At 42.2% G+C, this 21,951-nt stretch overlaps 1 protein-coding gene across 1 annotated transcript in view; it reads right to left on the bottom strand.

The window, feature by feature from the left end:
* Positions 1-6,110: 6,110 nt before the first annotated feature.
* FAM83A (family with sequence similarity 83 member A) overlaps positions 6,111-21,951 on the bottom strand; it is a 29,616-nt gene continuing 13,775 nt past the window's right edge. The window contains exon 4 of the mRNA XM_029591968.1: positions 6,111-8,396. Coding sequence (XP_029447828.1) covers positions 7,856-8,396 — 541 coding nt within the window. The 3' untranslated portion in view covers positions 6,111-7,855. The remainder of the gene's footprint in view (positions 8,397-21,951) is intronic.

The raw sequence follows: 21,951 nt of genomic DNA, 5'->3' as shown, positions 1-21,951 counted from the left end.
GTGCATGCTGTTAAAGGCTTCCATTTTTTATTTTGTTATTTAGATCTGTTTTAGAGCTATGTTCCCGACATCAGCTCAGTGAAGGATCAGTGCAATTACACTGAGTTTAAATAGTACAGAGACATCTAGGCATGAGATTGACTGCATGTACCATCATATTTATTTATTTATTTATAATTTTTATATACCGAAGTTCTTGTAAGGACTACAAATCACTCCGGTTTACATAAAACAATAAACTGCCCAACAGAGAGAGGGGCTTTACATAGAACCGTAGAACAGATGGAACGATATAACTGGCTTTACATAGAACCGTAGAACAGATGGAACAATATAACTGTATGTCAATTTAACATAGTAATAAATAAATATTATAGTTTAACATAGTAATAAATAAATATTATATATACAGTTTAACTATTTAACGTAGAGATAGTGACATATTAGCGCTGCAAAATAGATGCAATAAAATGTGATGAACTTTTGGACTCAAAGATTGTTGTATAGTTGCAGGGTCCTGATAGTAGGACTTGGTGCGGTGTCCATAATTTGGGGCACAATTATTATTATTACAGAGACAAAACAGATTGACACTGGGGTGGATTTCTGGATTTCATCATCCTGCCTTCCCTTGCTTGCCTGTCTCCTACAAGTCTCCATGCATGCAAGGGGGTGGGGGAGTGATATTGTGACAAAAAAAAAAAGAGAGAAACTAAGTATAGTACATGCACAGTCCATCATACAAGAAAAGGGCCTTTGGGTTACATCACCGCACATGAACACCTCCTGGGGACCTTGTATTAAATTACAGATGGATTTTATTGTTATGCTACAAGTGAGGAAATGGAAATATATGCTGCATGTTGTCTGCATGCTTGGTAGGCTGACCAATGTGTTTCCTATAGCAAAAGATGATGCCACGAATGTGTAAAGAAACTGCTAACTAAAGTCATACCGTGCTTTGGAATCCCAGAGGCAATTCAAAGTGAGAGGGGTACACATTTTACAGGAAACGTAATACAAGAACTGTGAAAGGGGTTAGGGATGAAACTCCTCTGAACATTTAAATTAAATCCTGAAGAATAAATTGACCAAAAATGCATATGAGACTTCTTTAAAGTGGCCCTCTTCTCTCCACTAGCCCTCGTGAGTATGACGAATATGCCAAACCGAAAACATGGCCTTACTCCCCATAAAATCCTCATGAGCTGCCCTAGGCCTGCGCCTTCCATGCCCAGTCTCCCAGCTGCCATGGACTTTGCTCAAGGTGAACTAATTAGGCCTTTTGTTTCACAACTAATCCAGCACTTCAGAGTCCTTCTAACCTAGTTCTTTTCGACGTCCCACCTGGTGACTTTGCTTATTATTAAGTGTTCCAGAAAAGAAAAACTGTTTACAGCCTAAGTGGAAAGGCCCTTACCAAGTGCTATTGGTTATTTACTCAGCCTTAAAGTTGCAGGGAATTGATCATTGGGTGCACCCCAGCCACTGCAAAACGTCTTACGAGCCAGAACCACAGATCTTAGTGGACCAAGCAGAGATTGTTTTCTGTCATCCTATCAGAGTGGCCCCTTTGGATCCTGGTGAGGCCACTGCAGCCATCATCAATATATTGAGGACCGCTTAGTCCTGCAAGAATCTTACCAAGCTGATGCTTCTCCTAGTCCTCATGTGAGCCCTGACACAACCAGGTGTCCCCTGGAATCAGATGCAGCAATAACATCTGAACTTCAGGAAGCTAAAGCATCATCTGCATCTGAATCATCATTCGATTACCACTTTTACTCATCCCGACCACATGGATTCCTCTGACAGTGACTAGGTCCTCCCATCTGGTCCATGGAGGGATCTTTGGGATTGCTTTGCTATCTTGCCTTGCTCATCCTTGATCATGATGTTGTCGGTGTTCTTGGTCCTGTGCTTCCTAACTGCTGAATTTCCTGCCTTACATCTGTACTGTCACAACAACCAGGCCGTCAAGTTGTTTCAGTTTTATCAGCTCTGGTCACAACCTCTCCCAATGCTGGCTGTGCACCAGTATACCTGCTACTGTGACTGACTTTGCTGTGTTCAAAGAACTCCCCGTGAATCTCACCCTGCTGGATTGAGGAGACTTTTGCAACCCACTAGCTGTTTGCCAAGTGAAGAATCCTATCCAGAAAGTCCCATTCATTCCTATTATTTTATCTGATGTCCTTGAACCAGCTGAGTGGTGTTTCAAGCTTTGGCCTAACAATTCCACATTGCCTTCTTCTGCAATTAATACCTCCGATGATTATCCACTGTGCCCTAATATCCTGTATGCCCATTGGGATGGAAATGTCTCTCTTCCTAGCACATGAGAGAAAAATACTACCTGTTGGATGTGGTTTCCCCAAAGTCCAGTTTTTGGCCCTTATGTCACTGGTCCTCTCTGACTCCTATCGACAGTTGCACTCAGGGGGGTCTCAAGATGTATCTGTTTTTGCCAAACTCCTCTGCTTCATCTGAGAACTGTACCCTATTGGCCACTGTTTCATTGCAACCCCTCTCCATGTTGCTCAGCCTCTGGACCCATATGGATGATCCCTATGCCAAAATGGTCAATGATACCCGAGATTTGAAACAGACTGGGCGAGGGCAATGACCTGCTACCCTTATGGTTCTTTAGCAGTGCCAGGGTTTGTATTTCAGCACTTGAGAGCGAAGCTTTTAAGAAACTATATTCTACCATGACAACACCTTAGGCCATGTGATGCCCACTTCTCTGTTCAGTATCAGCTCACCGATAATCCCTCTTCCCACCATCATGACATCCATCCCCATCACAGAGTGAAAACAAGTTACCATCATCCGGTGAGACAGAGTGGCTGAGATAAATTTGCTTGCTTCCTTCTTCCAAGTTTAGGAGTTGCTGAACTTGAGAAATTTGTCCTCAACCTTTCTTCTGTCATCAAACACATAATGAACCAAAGTAGTACAACCATAAATGGCCTTCAGCAAGGAGTTTCTTCCTTTTCTGCAGTTGTCCTGAATAATCGGATGGCCTTGGACATATTGCTAACCAAAGGCGGTGTTTTTCAAGTGATTAATATTACCTGCTGCACTTGAATTGATAAACAAGAGGACATTAAAAAATCTGCCCTTACCATGACAGATTTAGCTAATCAGCCCCATGAACTGAGTATGGGTGGTTTGCAGGTTGATGAAAACTGCGATTACCTGGAAATTGGAGAACTGAGAAAGAAATTTGCTTACTTCATACTTTTGATTGTTGTTGGATTGGTTATGATATTATCTGTTCTGTTCTCTTGTACTGTGCCTTATGTCTTTCTGCAGGAAGAACGTCTCCTACGTATCTTCTAGTACCATTATGGTGGTTGACACTCTTCTGCTGTCTCTCCTGTGACATCTTTGCTGTTGAGTTATCATAGAGCTAAGTGGTTACCTGAACCACACCTGCTGCAGTGCATGCAGGGAGAAATTCCCCACTAGTCTAATTTGGGTTTATGACAACAGCATAAAAAGGAGGGGAACTGTGGTGAATTTCTGGATTTCAGATTTGAAATCCTTAGTTAGGTTATGCTAACTGCCATCATAAGGATTGAGCCTGTGCTTTTTAGGCCTAGCTAGTAACAGCTTAAGGCAGAAGTATTGAGAATGATGTAGCTGCAGCATGCTAGGAATTTTATATTAATATAATCTTTGGTAGCAAAAGTCTAACCATATATGGAGGCAGTTAAAATTGTCTACACCAAAAAGTAATGGTAATTTCTTAGAAAAAACATAAGCTTATGCATAGGTATTAGTTACACAGAATTGGGTATAATATTCTTGGGAATGAATGAATATTGATGAAATATCGTACATATTCATGTAGAGTAGGACATGCTGACCACTGATTTGCCCAGTGCTTGTTAGCACTGTCTTAAGATCATTTATAAGGTGTGAAATATGATTGCGTCACTCAGAGCTCTCATATCTGGGGTGAGAGCTGCTTCTCTGTACTATCTGTGCATGCATGATCAGATATTAAAATAAGGAAGCTACTTACTTCTGTTCTTTCAGTGGTACAAATATTTCTTGAAAGTTTTTAAATTGGTATAGACAGAGGTACGCAAAGCCAGGCCAAGAGGCCTCTCGGGTAAGTCCCATTTGAGGGATTTTCCACTCACCTCAGTAGGCAAATATTTCTTGAACACGAAGAGTTGGATCGGTAAAAAAGGACTTTATTGAATCTTGCCCGACTCTGGCCGAGTTTCGCTCTTCAAGGAGCTGCCTCAGGGGCTTGTCAGCCACATCAATTGGCACATTCACGAGCACACTATTACTGAAAATATGATTGTCTCATATACTGCAGTTGCGTATGAGAGGACTAGTCATAGGTTGGAAACAATTATTGTAGTAGTTGTGAAACCGCCACTATGTATACACTCCTTTGACAGCGGCAGGGCATAGAGCCTGCTGCACACCGAAGATAGTATACTATCCATCTCTTCGTGTTCATTGCTACTAGCCATCTTGGATTGACTTCCGCTTTGTTTCTTGGGCAAATATTTCTTAACAGAAGATCACTCCCTTAATAGCCACACAATCGGTGTACTTAAAGTGAATTTTAGAACTACACAGAAAGCAAAATATTTACAATAAACCCAATCAAACACTTTGAAATAAACACAAAAGGACTTCATAAGGACCTTGGTTTTCTCACCCCCTTTTTATTCTCTCTGTCATCAATATGAACACCACCTTTTCACCGTGCTGTACTGGTGTATGCACACAACCTCAAACCTAGCTGACTCTGGATTGCTGAAATTTAATTCAACTGCTTTTTCTTCATTGTCCTAATGAAGGGAGCTTCGCTCTTGAAAGCTCGTCACAGATGTATTGAGTTAGTTCAATTAAAAAGGTATCACCTCATTTCTACATACTCAAGTCATGGCAACCACAATACTTGGCACAAAACAGAACCGAAACTTTTGGCTCCTGATTTAGGGTTGTGTAGATGAGGCAAAACACCCCTGAGAGTTTGATGATGGAACGTTTCTTTGTGTTACATAAAAACACAGAACATGACGAGCGATAAAGACCATTTAGCCTTCCCTGTTTCCACAGCCTTGTACCCCAGTGCTAAGGATCCTCTCTGCTTCTCCCAGACTCTCTCAGATTCTGATACCCTGCTGATACCCAGCACCTCCACTGGAAAGCCATGCCACGCATCCACCGCCTTTCCTGTGAAGATATGCTTCTTTACGTGGCTCATGATACGGACACCGCACCATATCGGATAACGTCCACTAAAGATGTGCCACAATTGACTTTGCAGCAGAGTTGGCAGGTCAATGCATGGAGAGAACAACTTAAAAGAAGAAGTTCACAGCCACAATGCATAGCTGATACGGGTCATTAATTTCTTCTTATAAATTATCTGGATATAAACATGTAATACCAAAACGTGGGCTCTGACCGTTGTCCAGGGAGCATAGGCTCTGCATGATCATTTTGAAAGTATATCTTATTTTATGGAGTTTATAAAATATTTGGGACTACGGTCTTTGTGTTTGGTTGTTTTTTTTTTTTTACTTATAGCACTTTTGCACTTTGCTCCCAAATTTTGTGACCAGGAAAAGAATCTATGAACTATGGGGGTAGTTTTGGAAACTGGTTACGAAGTTTGTAGGTCTGTGGTTACTTTGCATCTGTAGACCTGCAAGCTCATTTTTAAATGGAGACTCTTCAGAGCGTTTCCCTTTTAAAATTCAGGTTCGGCACTTGCTTTATAGCAGGTACAATATAGAAAAAGTGGGAATTTCAAAATGAAATCCCAGCCTCGCCCACCCCCTTTCCTTGTGGGTAAAAGTACACAGACATGAAGCACTACTCGTGCTTTTGGCTACTAAAGGAAAAGCAACTTTCAGCCCAGGAAATTTTATCCAGGCAACTGCTGAGGAAAATCCCATCGAAAATTGTCCTTCTTGTGCAGTTACTTTATTACTCTTATTTCTGCATTCTTATGACTGGTAATTCGTTGAATCTCTTTTTTTTTTTTTTGCGCTTGCTATTCCCAATGGGTGCTTCCTGTGATAACATAAAGTACCTAACCATAAAAAAAATAATTCCAGGATGACCAGTGAACTTTACAAAATTATTTACATTTTATTATTTCCAATGTCTAAATTTCAGGTCAAAATTGAGCCACCATCAATCATCTCTGCTGAAGGTCAAAAAATTAGCATGAGAACAAGATGAGTACAAGCACCAAGTGTGTGCAGCCAAAGAGCTGGACTGGCAGGCACACCTTCACCATTTTTATTTTTTTGTACAGCATCTCTGTGACAAAAGCAGCTGGACTATTCCACCAAGGGCAGTGGAGGAAGAACTGTTGCCTATGGCACAGATAAAATGAAAAAAAGAGACCAGAAAAAAAAAATCCCTATCATCATAAAACACATAGGAATGTAAAATGTATAGTTATTCTGCGTAAGAGTTTTACTGCCTCCACGTCGGACTGGACAATGTCGGATATTGCCCTGAACTCTGTATACATGCAAGCAGTGACAGGCAGGAGATACGGATAAAGCATTGCTCTCTGGCTTGAAAATGATCCCATTAGGCCTAATTTAACCAGGCTGGGAGCCTACCAACATGTTTTATCTAGAACAGTCTCTGCTGGCCAGCTCCAAGCAAGCAAAAGTTATTTATAAGTTATTTTCCCACATAAAAAAAGGAAAATCTTGGTAAAGCCGAGAGCTTGTCTGATGGTAACCTATAGCTTGAGAATGCTGGCCACAGTTCTAGGTGCAAGATATCCCATGCGGCAGCTGGGCTGGTGCTGTGGCTAAGGGCTTTTAGTGGCCCTGGAGTGAAAACACGGAGCAGATTTCGTATCTGGAAAGCAAGTACTTCAGTCACTTTTGCACAACGAACCTTGCGTGCCAGTTTATTTGCTTTGCCACTTTTCTTATGAAGGTCGACTCACAGCTCTGTGATGGCATGAAGAGGGTTAGACATGTGTTCGTTCCACCATCGAATACTGAATTACAGTCTCTAAAACTCGTTTCTGGAAGCAACTTCTAGAGGAGAATGGTTCAACTCTGTATAAATGGAAATATCCTCCACTGGACTTGAAATTAAGGCTAAAGGTGACCTTGTTTATATATACACATACCCCATTTACAATACATTATGAGGTCAGTTTCAAAGGGCTGGGCCCTTATGTAAATTTCCCAAGATGGCTAAACGTACCGGTCCTGTTTCACACTGCATGCACTTTCAGCCATGGGGGCAAAGTACATCCATGGATTTCATTTTTAAATCAGTGAGCACCTTTACATAGCCCCCCCATCAGCCTCAAAATATTCAAAAGGTTTTCAGTTGGTAGGGTGGACTTGGAGAGGAAGGGGCGAGTTCATGTTTCAGTTGTATAAAATAATGCAGAGTGGATTTAGTATTGCGCTATAATATGGTGTGGCTTGCTGACCTCTGTACATTAACTGTTTAAAAAATTAAATAGATATTTAAATTATTAAAAACAAATATTCAAAAGAAAATGTATCTTGTAGGGCCAAGGTTTCCAAGCCCTTTTCAAAACTGGCCCCTATGTTTCCACCTTCAGTCAGTCTGAGATGGTCCTAGTTTCCCTAATCCCCATCCCATTGCACTCTGTCAACTGTAGGATTGGCTTATTAGTAGGAAAATTCCTAGAATGGGATTTTAAAAAACCAGGATTGAATCAATCTGTGAAGGGGGACGTGGCTTAGGTGGCAACAATAGGCCTAGCTTTTTCATATTTCCTACATTAGAGTTGTTACATAGGCATATAATTAATAATACTGTACATTTGATTGAAATACAGAAGAAGGTGGTTAACCACAGATCAAATTACTGTTGGTTTGTTCAGGAAACTCCAGTTAGTAGTAAACCTTGACAAGCCATCTTCTGGCCTGTATCTCGCAGATCTGTAGAGGTTAGCATTGGCAATCAGCGATGTTGGCAAGTCTAGAGCATGGCGCCTTTGGAAGTAGGTAGACGGCAAGTTGCTGGAGGATTTGGGGGACAGTAATGAGGTGTAGACATGGAAAGGATTAAGTCTTTGGAGTGGTGAGGTGGGACTGGGGACGTCGTATACCGGCGAGTCGTCAGGCTCGTTATTTTGAGACTCGCTGTCAGCTGACAAGATGCTGAGAGCCTCCGATGTGGTGTTAATGGTTTCCCGGCTGCTGCTGTCCGTGAGGATGCTCTGGGTGGTACTGTTCTCACGCAGCAGGACAGGCGCACCCAGTTCAGGAGACGTTAGGCCCAGCACTGGCTTAGATGAGTTGTAGAGGAGACGGAATTCTTCCTCAAAAAGCTCTAGTGCATGGCCAGTGAACTTGGTAAGAAAGTTGCGGTGAACTTGTCCGGAAAGCCAAGTGAAGCTGCAAGAAAAAAAAGTGACAAATCAAAACAATGTATTGATAAATGTAAAAATAGCACAAAGCCCTTAGGTTGCAAACTTTACTTTTTAAACGTGGAGCAAGCACCATAGCAAAGCAAGCAGAGCGCTAATAGCTCTATCAGTTCTGGCGAAAGACAGCGTTTTGTAGGGTGGGAGACCTTCTGTTAGGCCAGCAAAAGAGAGAACGTAGGCCCTGAGCTTTCAAGACCACTCAGACCCCTTCCACAGATGGCACTTGCAGCAATAGAACAAAGCTTTTTAGAACAGAGCTAATAGGCAGGAGAGCCTTTGTCTCAGGGTTAGTGCTTCCTGTCCTTTTCAGCAAGACATCTTGGTACAAAATCGTTTAGTAGACAATTTCCACAATTCCCTAGCACTTGAGCCTGGACCCAAAGACATCCAGTGAGATCAGAGAAAGGACTATTGCCGGTGGTGCCCTCTATTAAAACAATCATAACTGAAGAACTAGACCTTAAAACTAAAAAAAACAAAAAACAACCAACCAAGACTCCCCCCCACTATCTTTGATAATTTGAGATCTTTCTTTCAAATGAAAAATGAAACTGCACAGCTAGCAGGCTTCTACTGTTCAGTTAGAGCTCTTTAGAAATTGCAACTTTCTATTTTCTAAGGTTTATATGCTATGACATTCTCTGAATGGCGCAGTACTGACTCTCTAAATTAAGACATGTTCCCTCCCCTCTGTACTGTTAGAGTGAATTCAAATATCAGTACTGAAAAGCACAACCATTTCTCGACACACGCTCTCTCTCTCTCTTCCTTTCAGGCCGATACAGTATGGATGTGCTAAAAAATCATGCACATTTTCAGCGGCCGCTCTTGCAATGCACACACACACACAGCCACCTCGCCTGGGCACACAATAAAGCTTGTAAATAAAAGGAGGCGCTAGGGACAATTGCGCACTCCTAACGCCGGCTTGGCCCAGGAGAGGTGGCTGTCAGCGGGTTAGGAAAACGGACGCTCAGTTTTACGATCATCTGTGCACAGCCAAGGGTTAGGAAAACAGATGCTCGTAAAACTGAGCGTCCGTTTTCCTAACCTGACTCACGACACACTTTGTTTTTTTAAGCTTTGGTTCCTCCAACTTAATATCGTCGTGATATTAAGTCGCAGAAGGTTCTGCTTTTCTGTACACTTTTTCACGCTGCTCAGAAATGTGCAGAGCAGGTGCACTTTTTTTTTTTTTTTTTACAGTATCTGAGGTGAATGACTAATAGCCTAATCAACATGCATTTGCATGTGATGAGCGCTATTAGCGCGCTATGGACGCGCTAAACCCCTTATTGTATAAGGGATTGTGGATGTGCGTCAAACCCGGGTTAAACAGTGCGCTTAACTAAATGCACTTTTCCGTAATTGGCCTGTATGTAAATTCATAGTCATGAGATGGGAAAGAAGGGAAAAGCAAATAGAAAATGGTATTAAAGGGAAATGTTGAAACTGTCCACATTAGGATAAAACCTACAGAGAAAATCCATGCATATTTTCACAGCGAAACTTGGTGCAGGAACTGAGCACCGGAGTGATGTTTGTGCCTGATTTTTTTTTTTTTTTAAAGAGCTAAAATTGCGCCTTATTTCCTCGACCTAAATACAGCCCTGGGAATAGTGCCTCTAACTGCAGATAAAGAAAGGTACACAGGTGTTGTCAAGGGAAGGTGATTTTTAGATGCCAAATCTTGGTCTGAACATTTACGAGACCCAGAACATCTCCCCACCATTCCTGGCCTGATACTAGGAGGCTGAAGCAGTCACCTTGCTGAATAATCTCTGAATGTGTCCCTTTCAATAATGGAATTCTATTCTTCTGTTTAAACAAAAATGTGGTGGGGGAAAAAGAATAAAAAAAAAAAAAAAAAAAAAAGTCACCCTCCTTGGTGACCTAGCAAGGTAGAAAAGCTAGCTTAACCAGTTTAAGCTTTAAAATGCTCTGTACACTTTGCAGAGGGGACGGGTCACCACATGCTACACCAGAAGCACTTTATGCAGCAAACAGTACATTGCAAGTCAAAACAGAGCCCTTTATCCTGACCATGACTCAGAGTCTTCCTTATTCTCCCATTTCTCTTAAATCTTCCCAGTTGGGTTTCTTGCCCAGGTTCACACTGCAGGCCCAGCACACCTGTCTTGTGTTTATGCTCCTTTTGGATGGGCAAAGATAAGTAACGCACTTCCTGGCTGACATCAAGAGATCAAAGGCAGGCCTTCGCATTATCAGACTGTATTACAGCCCTCAAAACTAGCCACAAATGTATTAATCCACTAAAAAGGTGTCACCTACAGCTTGTTTGCTGACCTTTATTTCTACATATTCAAGTGGACTTCCACTTTATTCTGTATGGACTGTACATACACACTGTAGCAGCCCAACCAGGAAATTAGTGTGCATACAACTACCTCCCTGACAGGCCCAGATTTATGCCTAAACATAAGAAACGGTCTATGGTACCATGTTTTGAAGATGCTAAATAAGCTCCACCCTCTCCATGAGCTGGCCCGAGACCACAATGGCATGACCCCAGGCTTGATTTGCAAGTGAGGGAAATCTTCAGGCAGTGGCAGCAACAGGAAGTAAATAAGTACGGTTTGTCAGGGACTTAATACTCCCATAGGCCTTACAGCAGCCTCACCCACTCATCCTGCATGGGCTTCCTGCAAGCAATAGGGCTTCTGCAGGCCTCACCCTTCCTACTGCTGCCATTGTCTGGAGATCTCCGCTGGCCTTGGGACTAGCCGAACGAGCTGAGAGGTATGGGATGAACTGGAGATGAAGAGGAAAGGGGTATATGGGGGTTGAATGGAGGGGAGGGTAGGAGGGAGAGAATCCAGGAAGGGGCCCGAGGCAGAATGGAGAGGACTAAGGCTGAGTTCTAAATTTGTAATAAATGATCATTTACATGTATACTGTACATATAAAACAGGTAACTGGGTGCTTCTAAAATCAGTGCCTATGGGTGCCACAGTCTTAAATCAGCCCTGCTCTCCAAACCCTTCCTCCGAAGATGATGCAAGGGCCTTGTCTGATTCATGGATCAAAAGCCAGTTCAGGAACTAAAACCTGGTTCTCTGGCTGAGCACGAGCCTGTGCTGTTTCCAAGTCACAGGTCGGTCATGGGTGGGGCTTATTTATTCGTTTATAATGCTCTGTACCAACCAACGTTCATTATTATACAGTTCTGCAAGACTATAAACCCAGTGTAGCCCCTCTTGGGGTGCTTTATAGAGACTTTGTGAGGGGTGGTGGGTACAGGGGGGCTCACAGCGCCCTGGTAACCTCTTCTTACGGGCCCCTGTCTTCCTTACCGATGGAGGGAAGCTTTCTCCGCCAAGGCCTCTGTAATTCTATCCAAGGACAGCTGGGGTAAAGGATTTAGGTGCAGCCCTCAGGATATCACAAAATCCAATATCTCCCTCGTTCTATAAAATTCCCCATTTGCAGCCAAAGAGGATAATTTTGAAAGCAAATCTCCACAGCTAAAACAAACACTTTTTACTCGGTCACTCAGCTTTTTAAAAACTGCCCACCCTCAACAATGGGCAAACTCTTGCATGTTTTCAATTTTTGTACTTTTGCCTGCATTGGTGGGAGGCATAGATCAGGGGAGGAAAATGTATTGTCACACATACAGGTGTTGTTTTGCCATCACACACACACACAAAAACCAAACAAACAGGCACAAATATTATGCTGATACTTTGTATCCACAGCAATAATCAAGAGCTGAACTACACCTGTAATTGTGCTTTGATCATTAATGCATCAGGGCAGAAGGTTTCATTGCCACCATGGGGACAATAAGCCAAGCATTTTACGCAGGTAAACCCATATTAAAAAGCTTTTTGATTATTCCACCTCCACAAAAAAAAGGGGACATGTCCCGAGGGGGGAAAGCTCATGCAGAGACTGCATAATCCAACCTCTGTACGTTCCGGCCCATAGTTTGTGCCTGCTTCGTTTATTCGGTGCCACTGCCCTCACCCTGCCCATGGCTCCAGCCTCCTCCCGTTCCTGGCTCGACTACAGCTGAGCTTGTTCGTGGGCTCCGGTCCCTCTGTCCAGCTACTTCTTTCCCCTGTTGAATGGGTGGCACCTAATGTCAGCCCTGGAAGCCGCCCATGGGAGGGGGCTGTTAACATTTCTTGTTCAGTAGCAAGTTGAGAGCCCAAGAGAGTTATTCTAAAATGTAAGAAAGTTGCCAGATTTCTCACTAAAATTTTAACAAAATAGCTGGCTGTTGCATTCACATTTATTCAGGCTCCCTCCCCCAGAGGTGCTCCTACACTATCATGGATCCCAGCCTCTACCAAAATCAGCAAAACCTTCAACCCAACAACTACAAGGTGTATTCCGGACTAGCAGAACACACACACAGACAAGACAGACCCTCATCAAATCAGTATAAAAGGGCACAAAGGATAACTAGAAAGGTACCGACAAAAATCTAAACTGTAAACACTAAAAGCCAGACTCATATTCAGTGCAATAATGCAAAAACTGAAACATCACCATTCCTCAAACAACAAAATCAAGACGTATAAAAGCAATCATTAGTAAACTATGCTAACAATATTGCGAAACATAAATCAATTAAATATTTCTAAACAGCAAACACCCAATAATTAAAACTAATAAGAGTAACAATATCCCCCTCTCCATACCTATGAGCTTTAGATTTTCAGTCACCCTGAGATTATAGGACAGGTAGAGGGAAAACGCACACATCCACACCCTTCTGCTCTCTTCATTCCCCTCTTCCACTTTCATCCCCTTCCATCTCATTAGCCTTTCAGTCAATCACCCTCTTCCTTCCCCCCTCTGTAGTACTTAGATCTCTCACTCTCCACTAGAAAGTGAAGCAGCAAACTAACTTTTCTGAATTTTTTCCTCTGGCTCCTGAATTGCTGGTGAAATACCTCACTCTTGATTAGGTCAAAGTAACCTACTGGATGCCCAATTGGCCCATCCAGTCTGCCCAGTTTTCTTCTTTGGTTCGCTACCATTTTGGGCAACGTGCCTATTTAAACCAATACCAGCTCCCCTCCTTCCCAATGTGTTAACAGATTTCTCAACCCTTTCCTTACCGGTGCCCTCCATATCTGTCCCAAGCATGCCAAAACTTGGCCTCCTCCTGGATTTATTAACAGGTTTCTGCAACAGCCCACACAGTTACCGACAAAGTCACTCTCAGCCTCCTGGTGGGTAAGCTGCAAATTAAGCCCTCAGTTGCTTGTGCAACTTGGTTAAGGCTCCAGTCTGTTTTCCTAAATTATAACTGCTTTTGAGGCAGAGAGAAAACAGCAACCTCCCACTGAGAAAAGGAAGGGTGGGAACACGGGAGCAATAAACCAGACTCTGAAGGGATTACACCAGTAACAGACAAACCTGCATGGAATGGGGCAAAGCCAGAACTGGCTCAGCTTGACGGGGGGACGATATGACCACCATAATTACGCTGCATCTCGATGACACATTACACGAAAACACTAAACCCCGCAGGTTATGGATCAATTGCAACTTTTCATTGTAAAGAATTAAAACCATGAAAGATTAATTTACATTTTTTTTTCAAAATTACTTAAGCATTCTTCCATAATCATTATAGACACCGCTCATCATCTAAATTCATTTCACACTAGTTAAGCAACAATTTACGTTGCTAATGCTAAACTAAGTATCATTTTTTATCTGAGAGTGCCATAAAATGGATAGGAACTAGCCAAGAGAGCTAGCCCCACCCCCAAGACTGACAGATTAAGGAGGATCTTTTCCACGGCAGTGCCCAGGATACACGACACAGCATGAGCCTGAGCTCAGGCTCCACACCGCAAGGCATTGCCAGGGCAACAAAGATACCAAGCATCAAAACATGTGGATGCAGACGAGCCCATCCCTGTATTGCACATGATTGATTCGTTTGCCTTTCACTGATTAGCAAGCTGCGGTACTGGCTAGCATTCTCTCAGCATTATGACGACAAACAATGCTGGAGGATTGTTTTTGCCAAATCTTACACCGCCACCTTCTTCCCTCCTTCTCCCAAAGATAGCAAAAAAAAAAAAAATAAAAAATAAAAAAAAAAAATTTTCACAGCGACTTAAATACACATGCAAGCCTAATACAACAACAAACAATAGAGCGTTGTGGATCAACCCATGTGAAAAACACACAATGCATGCTGCAGGCCACTGTTTCCCCAACCTCTTTCCACTCGAGTCACACCTACATCAAGAAAAATGGTGCGTGGCACAGCAGCCTCCACTGAGCCGGCAGTGTGGACATGGAGAGGTCTCATATGGCCAAAAGAAGAAACAGGAGAGCACCGAAAGCCCCATGTCTCATCCAAATTTTAAAACAAGGGAGAGAGGAGGTGAAAACATACTTAAAGCAATCACGATGGTGCAGGAGAGTCCAGTGTGCTGAGGGCAGCTGGCTAACTCCGTTACCTCGGCTGCTGCATGCGACTGCCAGAGCTCCTTCACTGCTGCTGCTCCTCCCAACACTCTCCCCATCTCATTCAACCTGGGGATAAGACAGCGGCTAGAAGGATGAGGAAGATGAGGAGGTCCTGTCTGTAGTGTGCGCGCGCCCCAGTTATTTGTTCTCTGCAAGCTGCTCATAATTCCCACGCTCCGGGGCTCCTGCTGTAGATAGGATCACCGCTGGTCTGCCTTGCTGCTGCGAAGTGCTGAGAGCAGAGCCCAGGTGCTAGCCTGGATCTGAGCAGCAGGCAGTGGTGACTTTTCCGTGGCACACCTGATCGTGTCTGAAGACACACCAGTGTGCCATGACACACTTGTGCAACACTGCTGTAGGCTTCGGCACGGAACACCTGGGCTCAGAAGCCACCTCAGGTCTCTCATTCTTGGGCTGGGCCAATGACCCAGTGGCAGTACCGCACTATGCAAGAGATCTGGGTTTACATGTTAATTCTAGTCAGCCAGGGTTAAAGGAGGTTCACAGTCCAGAGGGAATGGGGCAGGGTTCAAGGAGTCATGACCATTTCTCAATAGAAACGTCTACTGGCCAGACGCAAGGTTCTAGTGGAAGTCATGCTCTATGGCCCCCAACAAAAGGATGACCAGGCTAGGGAGGAGGAGAAGAGGGTTAAAAAGTAGGGTAAGGCCCCTGGTATCCGTATACAAAGATTCATGGTGCTAGAGCTGGAAGCCAAAATCATGAGGAGGAAACTACTGAACCTCTTCCCTCTTGAAAAACAAAAAAATGTCATGTTTGGAATTCACTGGGGCAGGGACTGCTGCTGCACAGAGCCGTACAGAAGAAGAAGACGACATACCCTCCAGCTTCCTGCCATAAACGCAACTCTTAGAAGAGGTCAGTATGGTTCTCTGTCTGACTCAACAAGCAGTAAAGTGACTTTGGTCCTTAGCTGCAAAATCAGGAAAGTGGGCAATAAGAGAATCCAACAAACCCATCAAAGCCTTGGACTCTGCCCAGCTCAGGGCTTGACATTTGGTTTCTCCAACGCCAATTGGTCTAAAGTGTCTATAAAAGACACATTAGGACCAATCTAGCAGGTGTGGGGGGTTTGTACAGGCCACGGACTAAGACAGCAATGGGACAAAGTATAGACTGCAAGCCCGCTGAAGTAAGAAAATACCTACTGAACCTGAATGCAATGCACTTTGAGTTTGGGCTTGGAGGGAAAAAAAAAAAAAAAGTACTTAAATCCAAATCCTCCCCAAAAAAATAAGTTACAAAATATGCAGTACTCTTCTGTGCATTTCTGCACCTCTCTACTCCAAATGATCAAACTTGACATGCCCTAGCATGGGAAAACATAATCCCACCTTATCTTCTGTTGACTAATTATTTGGACTGACAGCTGGAATTTGCCAGGACATTATTCATCAAGAAGTTCCATGCAGAGCTAATACAGCCGATCTTCCGGAAGGCTCGTGTACAAGTCTGCACACACCTGTCAGGATTCCCTTCGACCCTCCCCCAAACACGCACTGAAAATCCAGCATGCAAAGAATACAAAAGACACAAGACACAGATTCGCACATAAGCTTTTTCCCGTCGGAAAAGAAGATAAAAACAATGCACAGTGCTCTCTTTCTGGAAGAAAGAAAGAAAGGTGCCGGTATTCACATGCAGGATGCTTGGGGTTTTTTGGGTTTTTTTTTTGAGGAACCATAGAGCAAATCAAGCAGGTGGAGGAAAAACACACTTCTGAAGCCAGAACTTTCACTCCACATTCATTACAGCTGGTCCTTATCCTAGAACCTCTTCCTTCCTCTCCTCTCTTGTATTTCGCTGTGGCAAAAAAACAGTCCTTGTTTGCCTGAAGAGTTGCGTTTTCTTCTGAGAAAGCTCATTGCCTTTGAGCTGGCCCACAGGTAGCATTTTGACCATTACAACTCTCTAGTTGTTCTACTTAGGCTTGGGATGCCTGCTCAGCTCAGAGTGAGGCTTAGGCAGCTGTAAGATTGTAATAACCTGCAGAGACACTGGCTGGAAAGCTATTGCTAGTACTTTGAGCTAGTAGTTTGTGGGATTGGTCCTGCATTCACAGCCCACAGATACCTAGCCCTGAAGTTGCTAGAACTCTCCAATCTTGGCTGGGAATAGAGAGAACAGGTCTGTGCTAAGGCCCTGTTCCAGCTCACATGGACAGTCCTTTCCTGACTTGCCCAGGCAGTGTGAAAAATAAAACACTGTCTAGATAGCATTTACTGATTGAATCCTTATTTTACTTGTTACCATTTGCAAATTCAATCTTTTTTCTGTTCACTGCTCCTGCTTTTTTTATTTTATTAAATAAACTCAATTTGTTAGCTCTGTACTGGACTATGACCCTAGTATTTTCTACATTTGGTCTGTAGGTGCATTTCTTGGAACTGGGTTATATGGGGGGCTCTGTGTCCCTAGAAACCACCAGGAAATAGCCTGCGGGTGGGATACTTGTCCAAAGACAATCCGGAACCCATTTGGTGAGTGAGAGGATACTAGTGTAAGGGCATGTGCAAAGGTACAGACAAGCCTGGGCAGTGCTTGGCAGGATCCACAGGGTTAATCCAGAGTGTGTGTTCATAGTAGCGCTAAGACATTAAGTAACAGTCAATATAGCAAACAAATCTGACAGCTTAAAAAGGGCAAGAACAAAGCCTCTTTATGAAAATCTAAATATTGTGCAAAATAAAAAAAAATAGACCCTTGTACATAGATTTTTAGACCTATGTTTCATACTGCTTGGCCTGGTGGCCATTTGTAAAAACCGTCACCCTCACTTATAAGTGATAGTAAGTTGACCATGCCCAGCAGTTCCCCTTCTCCCCATTTATTTTAGCAGGCTGAGCCAGTTTCTCAAAATACTAGACAGCTAAAATGAAACCTGTCAGCAGTTTGACATCTTATTTGCCTGGTGGCTCTACAGGAATTGGTTTAAATCTCCACAGACTTTCTTTTGTAACTGATATTTTTTTTTTTTATAGTACCATAAAAAAAAAAAAAATGAAAGCCACATGAATAAGAATATTCACACCATCCCTGCAGCAGGTGATGGGCATGAATAGACAGATTGTACCATCTGAGGAAGAGAGAACAGAAGGTGGCTAAGGAGAAAAAAAGGGGGTATAATAGTAAAGATGAACATAAAGGGGTGGATATTCAGACGTCTACTTAATTACGCGGGTAAAAAAAAAAAGAACGGGGATTTAGCAGGTAGAGTGGCCGAATCTGCCAAAGTCTATTTTCAATCAGCTAAAAAGTAAGCCCCTACTTTCACAATGTGCAAACTTTTTAACTGTAGCAAAACGAGGCGCTCCACACAGGGTGTAATTTGGTTAGGAGGGACGGGGGAGATCAATTTTCAAAAGATTTTACCCAAATAAAAACCAAAATGGGCTTTTGAAAATTGCTGGGGCTCTCTGCAGATAACAGCAGGGAGGGATTGTCTCAAAGGAAAACCCAGGGATTTCAGAAATTGCCCCTTGAAGTTTGAAACACGTACACCTGTATACTTGCCCTGCACACCATCGCTTTTAGCCACATAAATCGATGTTGAAAACACAATATGGCTACTTTGTGGCTAAATCTCGGGCTGGATTTGTGCGGGCTATAAAGGCGTGTAGAGGGTCAGTTAAGACGCCCTACTAAAAATGTACGGTGTACCTTGGACCAAGCCCCTGCTGTAAGAATTAAGAGCCTGAGGCTTCTTCTGAGCTTCAGAATCCCCCAAAAACAAAAAAACACCCTATACTATCAACTAGGATTTTTTTTCTTGAAGTAAAGACATTTTAATTATGTTTCAAACATAATGCAGCTTGCAAGAGAGTAGCAACACACAGACTAAATATTAAAAAGAAAAGCATATACAACTATCACACGCTGTTCCCTTAGGAGGGACAGAAAGTCTTCAAAGCAAATGAAATAAAAAGAAAGAATCAGACTTTAGACCTGACAACCAGACGTGCAGGAAGATCAAAGCTACTTTGAAGAGTCTGAAAGGCGGAATATAAATCAAATAAATAAATATGCAGAGTTCAACATCACCCAAGACATCTAAAAGGACATATGGGATGTCAAAATCTAGACCGACTTGTCTAACAAACATTCAAGAGTTGATTGAGTATAAAAAAAAAAAATGAATACCCTGATAACATAATATGCTAAAAAAAAAAAATAAAAGCCCCAATCTGGAAGACTACTTTAATTTAAGAACATTCTCTCTTTCATGTGAAACATGAGAAAACTCAAATTGTCATATTCAAAAACAAAAACTATAGCTGTTTTGTTTTTTTTTATATGCAGTGCAGTTTAGGTTTTAGCCTGTTTTAACTCAGATTTTCAATATGTGTCTGAACAAAATCTCAGAATGGCTAGACACCCAAATTATAAACTAATCCTCTCGAATCAGAAGCCATCTGGATGAGTAATAAACGTAGACTTCTTAAACCCAGTCCTCTAATGCATGGGATCACATTTCCTTTGTGACAGGTTCTTACTATTGTAGGTATGAAATTAGATAGTAGGTTATATTAAATCAAATGTCAGCTGTGACACTCCACGAGATTTTGGGAATATATAAGAAATTGCCATGTTGGGTCAGACCAAGGGTCCATCAAGCCCAGCATCCTGTTTCCAACAGAGGCCAAACCAGGCCACAAGAACCTGGCAAGTACCCAAACACTAAGAAGATCCCATGCTACTGATGCAATTAATAGCAGTGGCTATTCCCTAAGTAAACTTGATTAATAGCAGTTATAAGAACATAAGAAATTGCCATGCTGGGTCAGACCAAGGGTCCATCATATCTGGAAATTAAAGCTAGATTTTATAACTTTGGCTCACGCTTAGATTACTGCAACAGTTTATATGCAGGTTTATCTGTAATCTTGCTAAAAAGGCTGCAATTATTAAAAACTGCAGCTGCCACAGTGGTGTTCCAATATGTCTTAAGTTTGCTAATGCAATCCCATTATTGATGGAACGGCACTGGCTCCTGATCAGAAGTAAATTTAAGATACTATGTTTAACTTTTAAATCTCTGTAGAGAGGATTACCTCTACACTTAAGATTTCTTGATACTTTATAAATTGATCAGAGTGCTTTGGTTTGCACAGCAGGACTTAAGAGTTCTCTTGCCATCTGAGCCAAGACGGTCTACATCTGCCTATCAGGCACATCTATTATGGAATGCACGTCCTTTAGATGCTCAGTTTGGGACAAAACTATAAGAAATTTAATAAATTATGTCTTAATTATCTTCCTGCTCAAGCATATGCCTCATTCTAGTGTCAGACTGTTTCATACTTAAAAATTGAGTTTTAAACTGATGCTTAAGAGTGTGGGTTTAGATGGAGATGATTGTTATTAAGGATGGATGGGTGCCCTGATGTTCTGAGGTGTGTGGTTTGATGTGTGTATTTTATATAAGTATGGATGATTTTTAGTTGATATTTGTATTAATCAATGTATCAGATATAAACTGTGAAGTGCTATGATGTGATTGGCATAGCGGTATATCAAATGTCATGTCTCCTTTGCTGACAAAATCTCCTCAACACTTCTATCTTTGCTCTACAGCACTGAAGATTTGGGTCCACTCTGCAAACCCATGTTGGCTCTGCAGCAGCAGCCCTGCCCAAACTGAACACTGTTATCCAAGGGGATAAAGTCAGAGAAGGCCTTGGTGTGCCATCTCGCTCCAGCCTGACGCCACCTGCAATGGCTGCTCCTTGGGGCAAGGCCCACTCGCAGATCTTATAAATGGTTCAAGGTAGATATTGCTTCTTAGTTTCTTGGCTTGTCTGTTCATGATTATTCATGTGGTTTTTAACCATTTTCTCTCACCCTGTTGTGATTTGTGTCTTACTGGGTAGGTAGGTTTCTTGTAAATCACCTAGGGCCCTGAGCATCAAGTGATACATAAAGTTTTAATAAAGAAACAAATTCTCCCTGATGCTCAGAGGAGATAGTTTTCCATAGTCCCTAGAGAGGAGGATCATTGGGTGCTGAGGGGTATACGTGCATTCTCCTTTTTTCTTCCCTGTAGCACAGGGTAAGGAAATTGCTTTTCGGGAAAAGAAGAAAAACAAAAATGGATCGTTTGGCTCAACGAAATGCCCATCTAGCTGCAGGCTGCCATCTTGCCCCCAACTAGTTTCAACTAGAAATTTTAAGCAGCAAAATAAAACAAAAGCTCACCGACACAGGAGAAAGTAAGAATACTATAATTACCCTGCATTAAGTAGGCGGAGAGACAGCGGCTGAAGGCTCCATCATGTCAGCCGCCTTTGAAGGTAAAGCAAAGGATAACCCTGTGAACCCTGCCCTGCCTTTGTTAATCCTCCTAGTTACCTTTCTTTAGAGCTTCTCTCAAAAATACTTTTAACACAGGAAATTTCAGCTAACTTAAGTATGCAGCCAGCTGTGAGATATTTAGATTTTTTTTTAAGACGCTTCCATATGAAATACTCATGTAAAAGGACTCCCCCTGTGTAATTAGTTTAAAGAATGTATTTTAACCCTATTTTGTTAGTTTGATGTTGAAATAATTTTATGTATTTTGTTATTTTTTAAAATGAGTATAGTGTAATTGTATATGTTTTTACTATTTATAGGGTTATTTTATTTTTATTTTATTGAATGGTTTTAGGATATGTCGTTAAAGACTGTCCATTGAACTGTAAACCGACATGAAGTGTATACAATATGTTTCGGTATATAAAAATGCCTAAATAAAAATAAAAAATCCTCCTCATTATTAATAGAGAATAAACCTAGAATAACAGGGCTGATAACGGTCCCTATAAGGTCATCTAGTCCATCACCTTGCCTTTGGTAAAATCCATTGGAGCCAAACCAACTCTTGACAGGTGGTTGTCTAACCCGCTCCTAGCAAACCTCCATTGGTGACAATTCCATCTTATTCCAGTGTACAACTACGCTGTACAATTAGAAAGTTCTTACTGTTTACCTAAATTTCCTGGTATTTATACATCGGGGAATGGGAGTAGGTACTGCGACTGAGGAAGCAGGATTATAAT

Source organism: Rhinatrema bivittatum, chromosome 2 (assembly GCF_901001135.1).
Source record: "Rhinatrema bivittatum chromosome 2, aRhiBiv1.1, whole genome shotgun sequence".
Classification (NCBI taxonomy): Eukaryota; Metazoa; Chordata; class Amphibia; order Gymnophiona; family Rhinatrematidae; genus Rhinatrema; species Rhinatrema bivittatum.
Note: the sequence above shows the minus strand (reverse complement) of the source record. Positions and strands in the feature narration are given on the sequence as shown.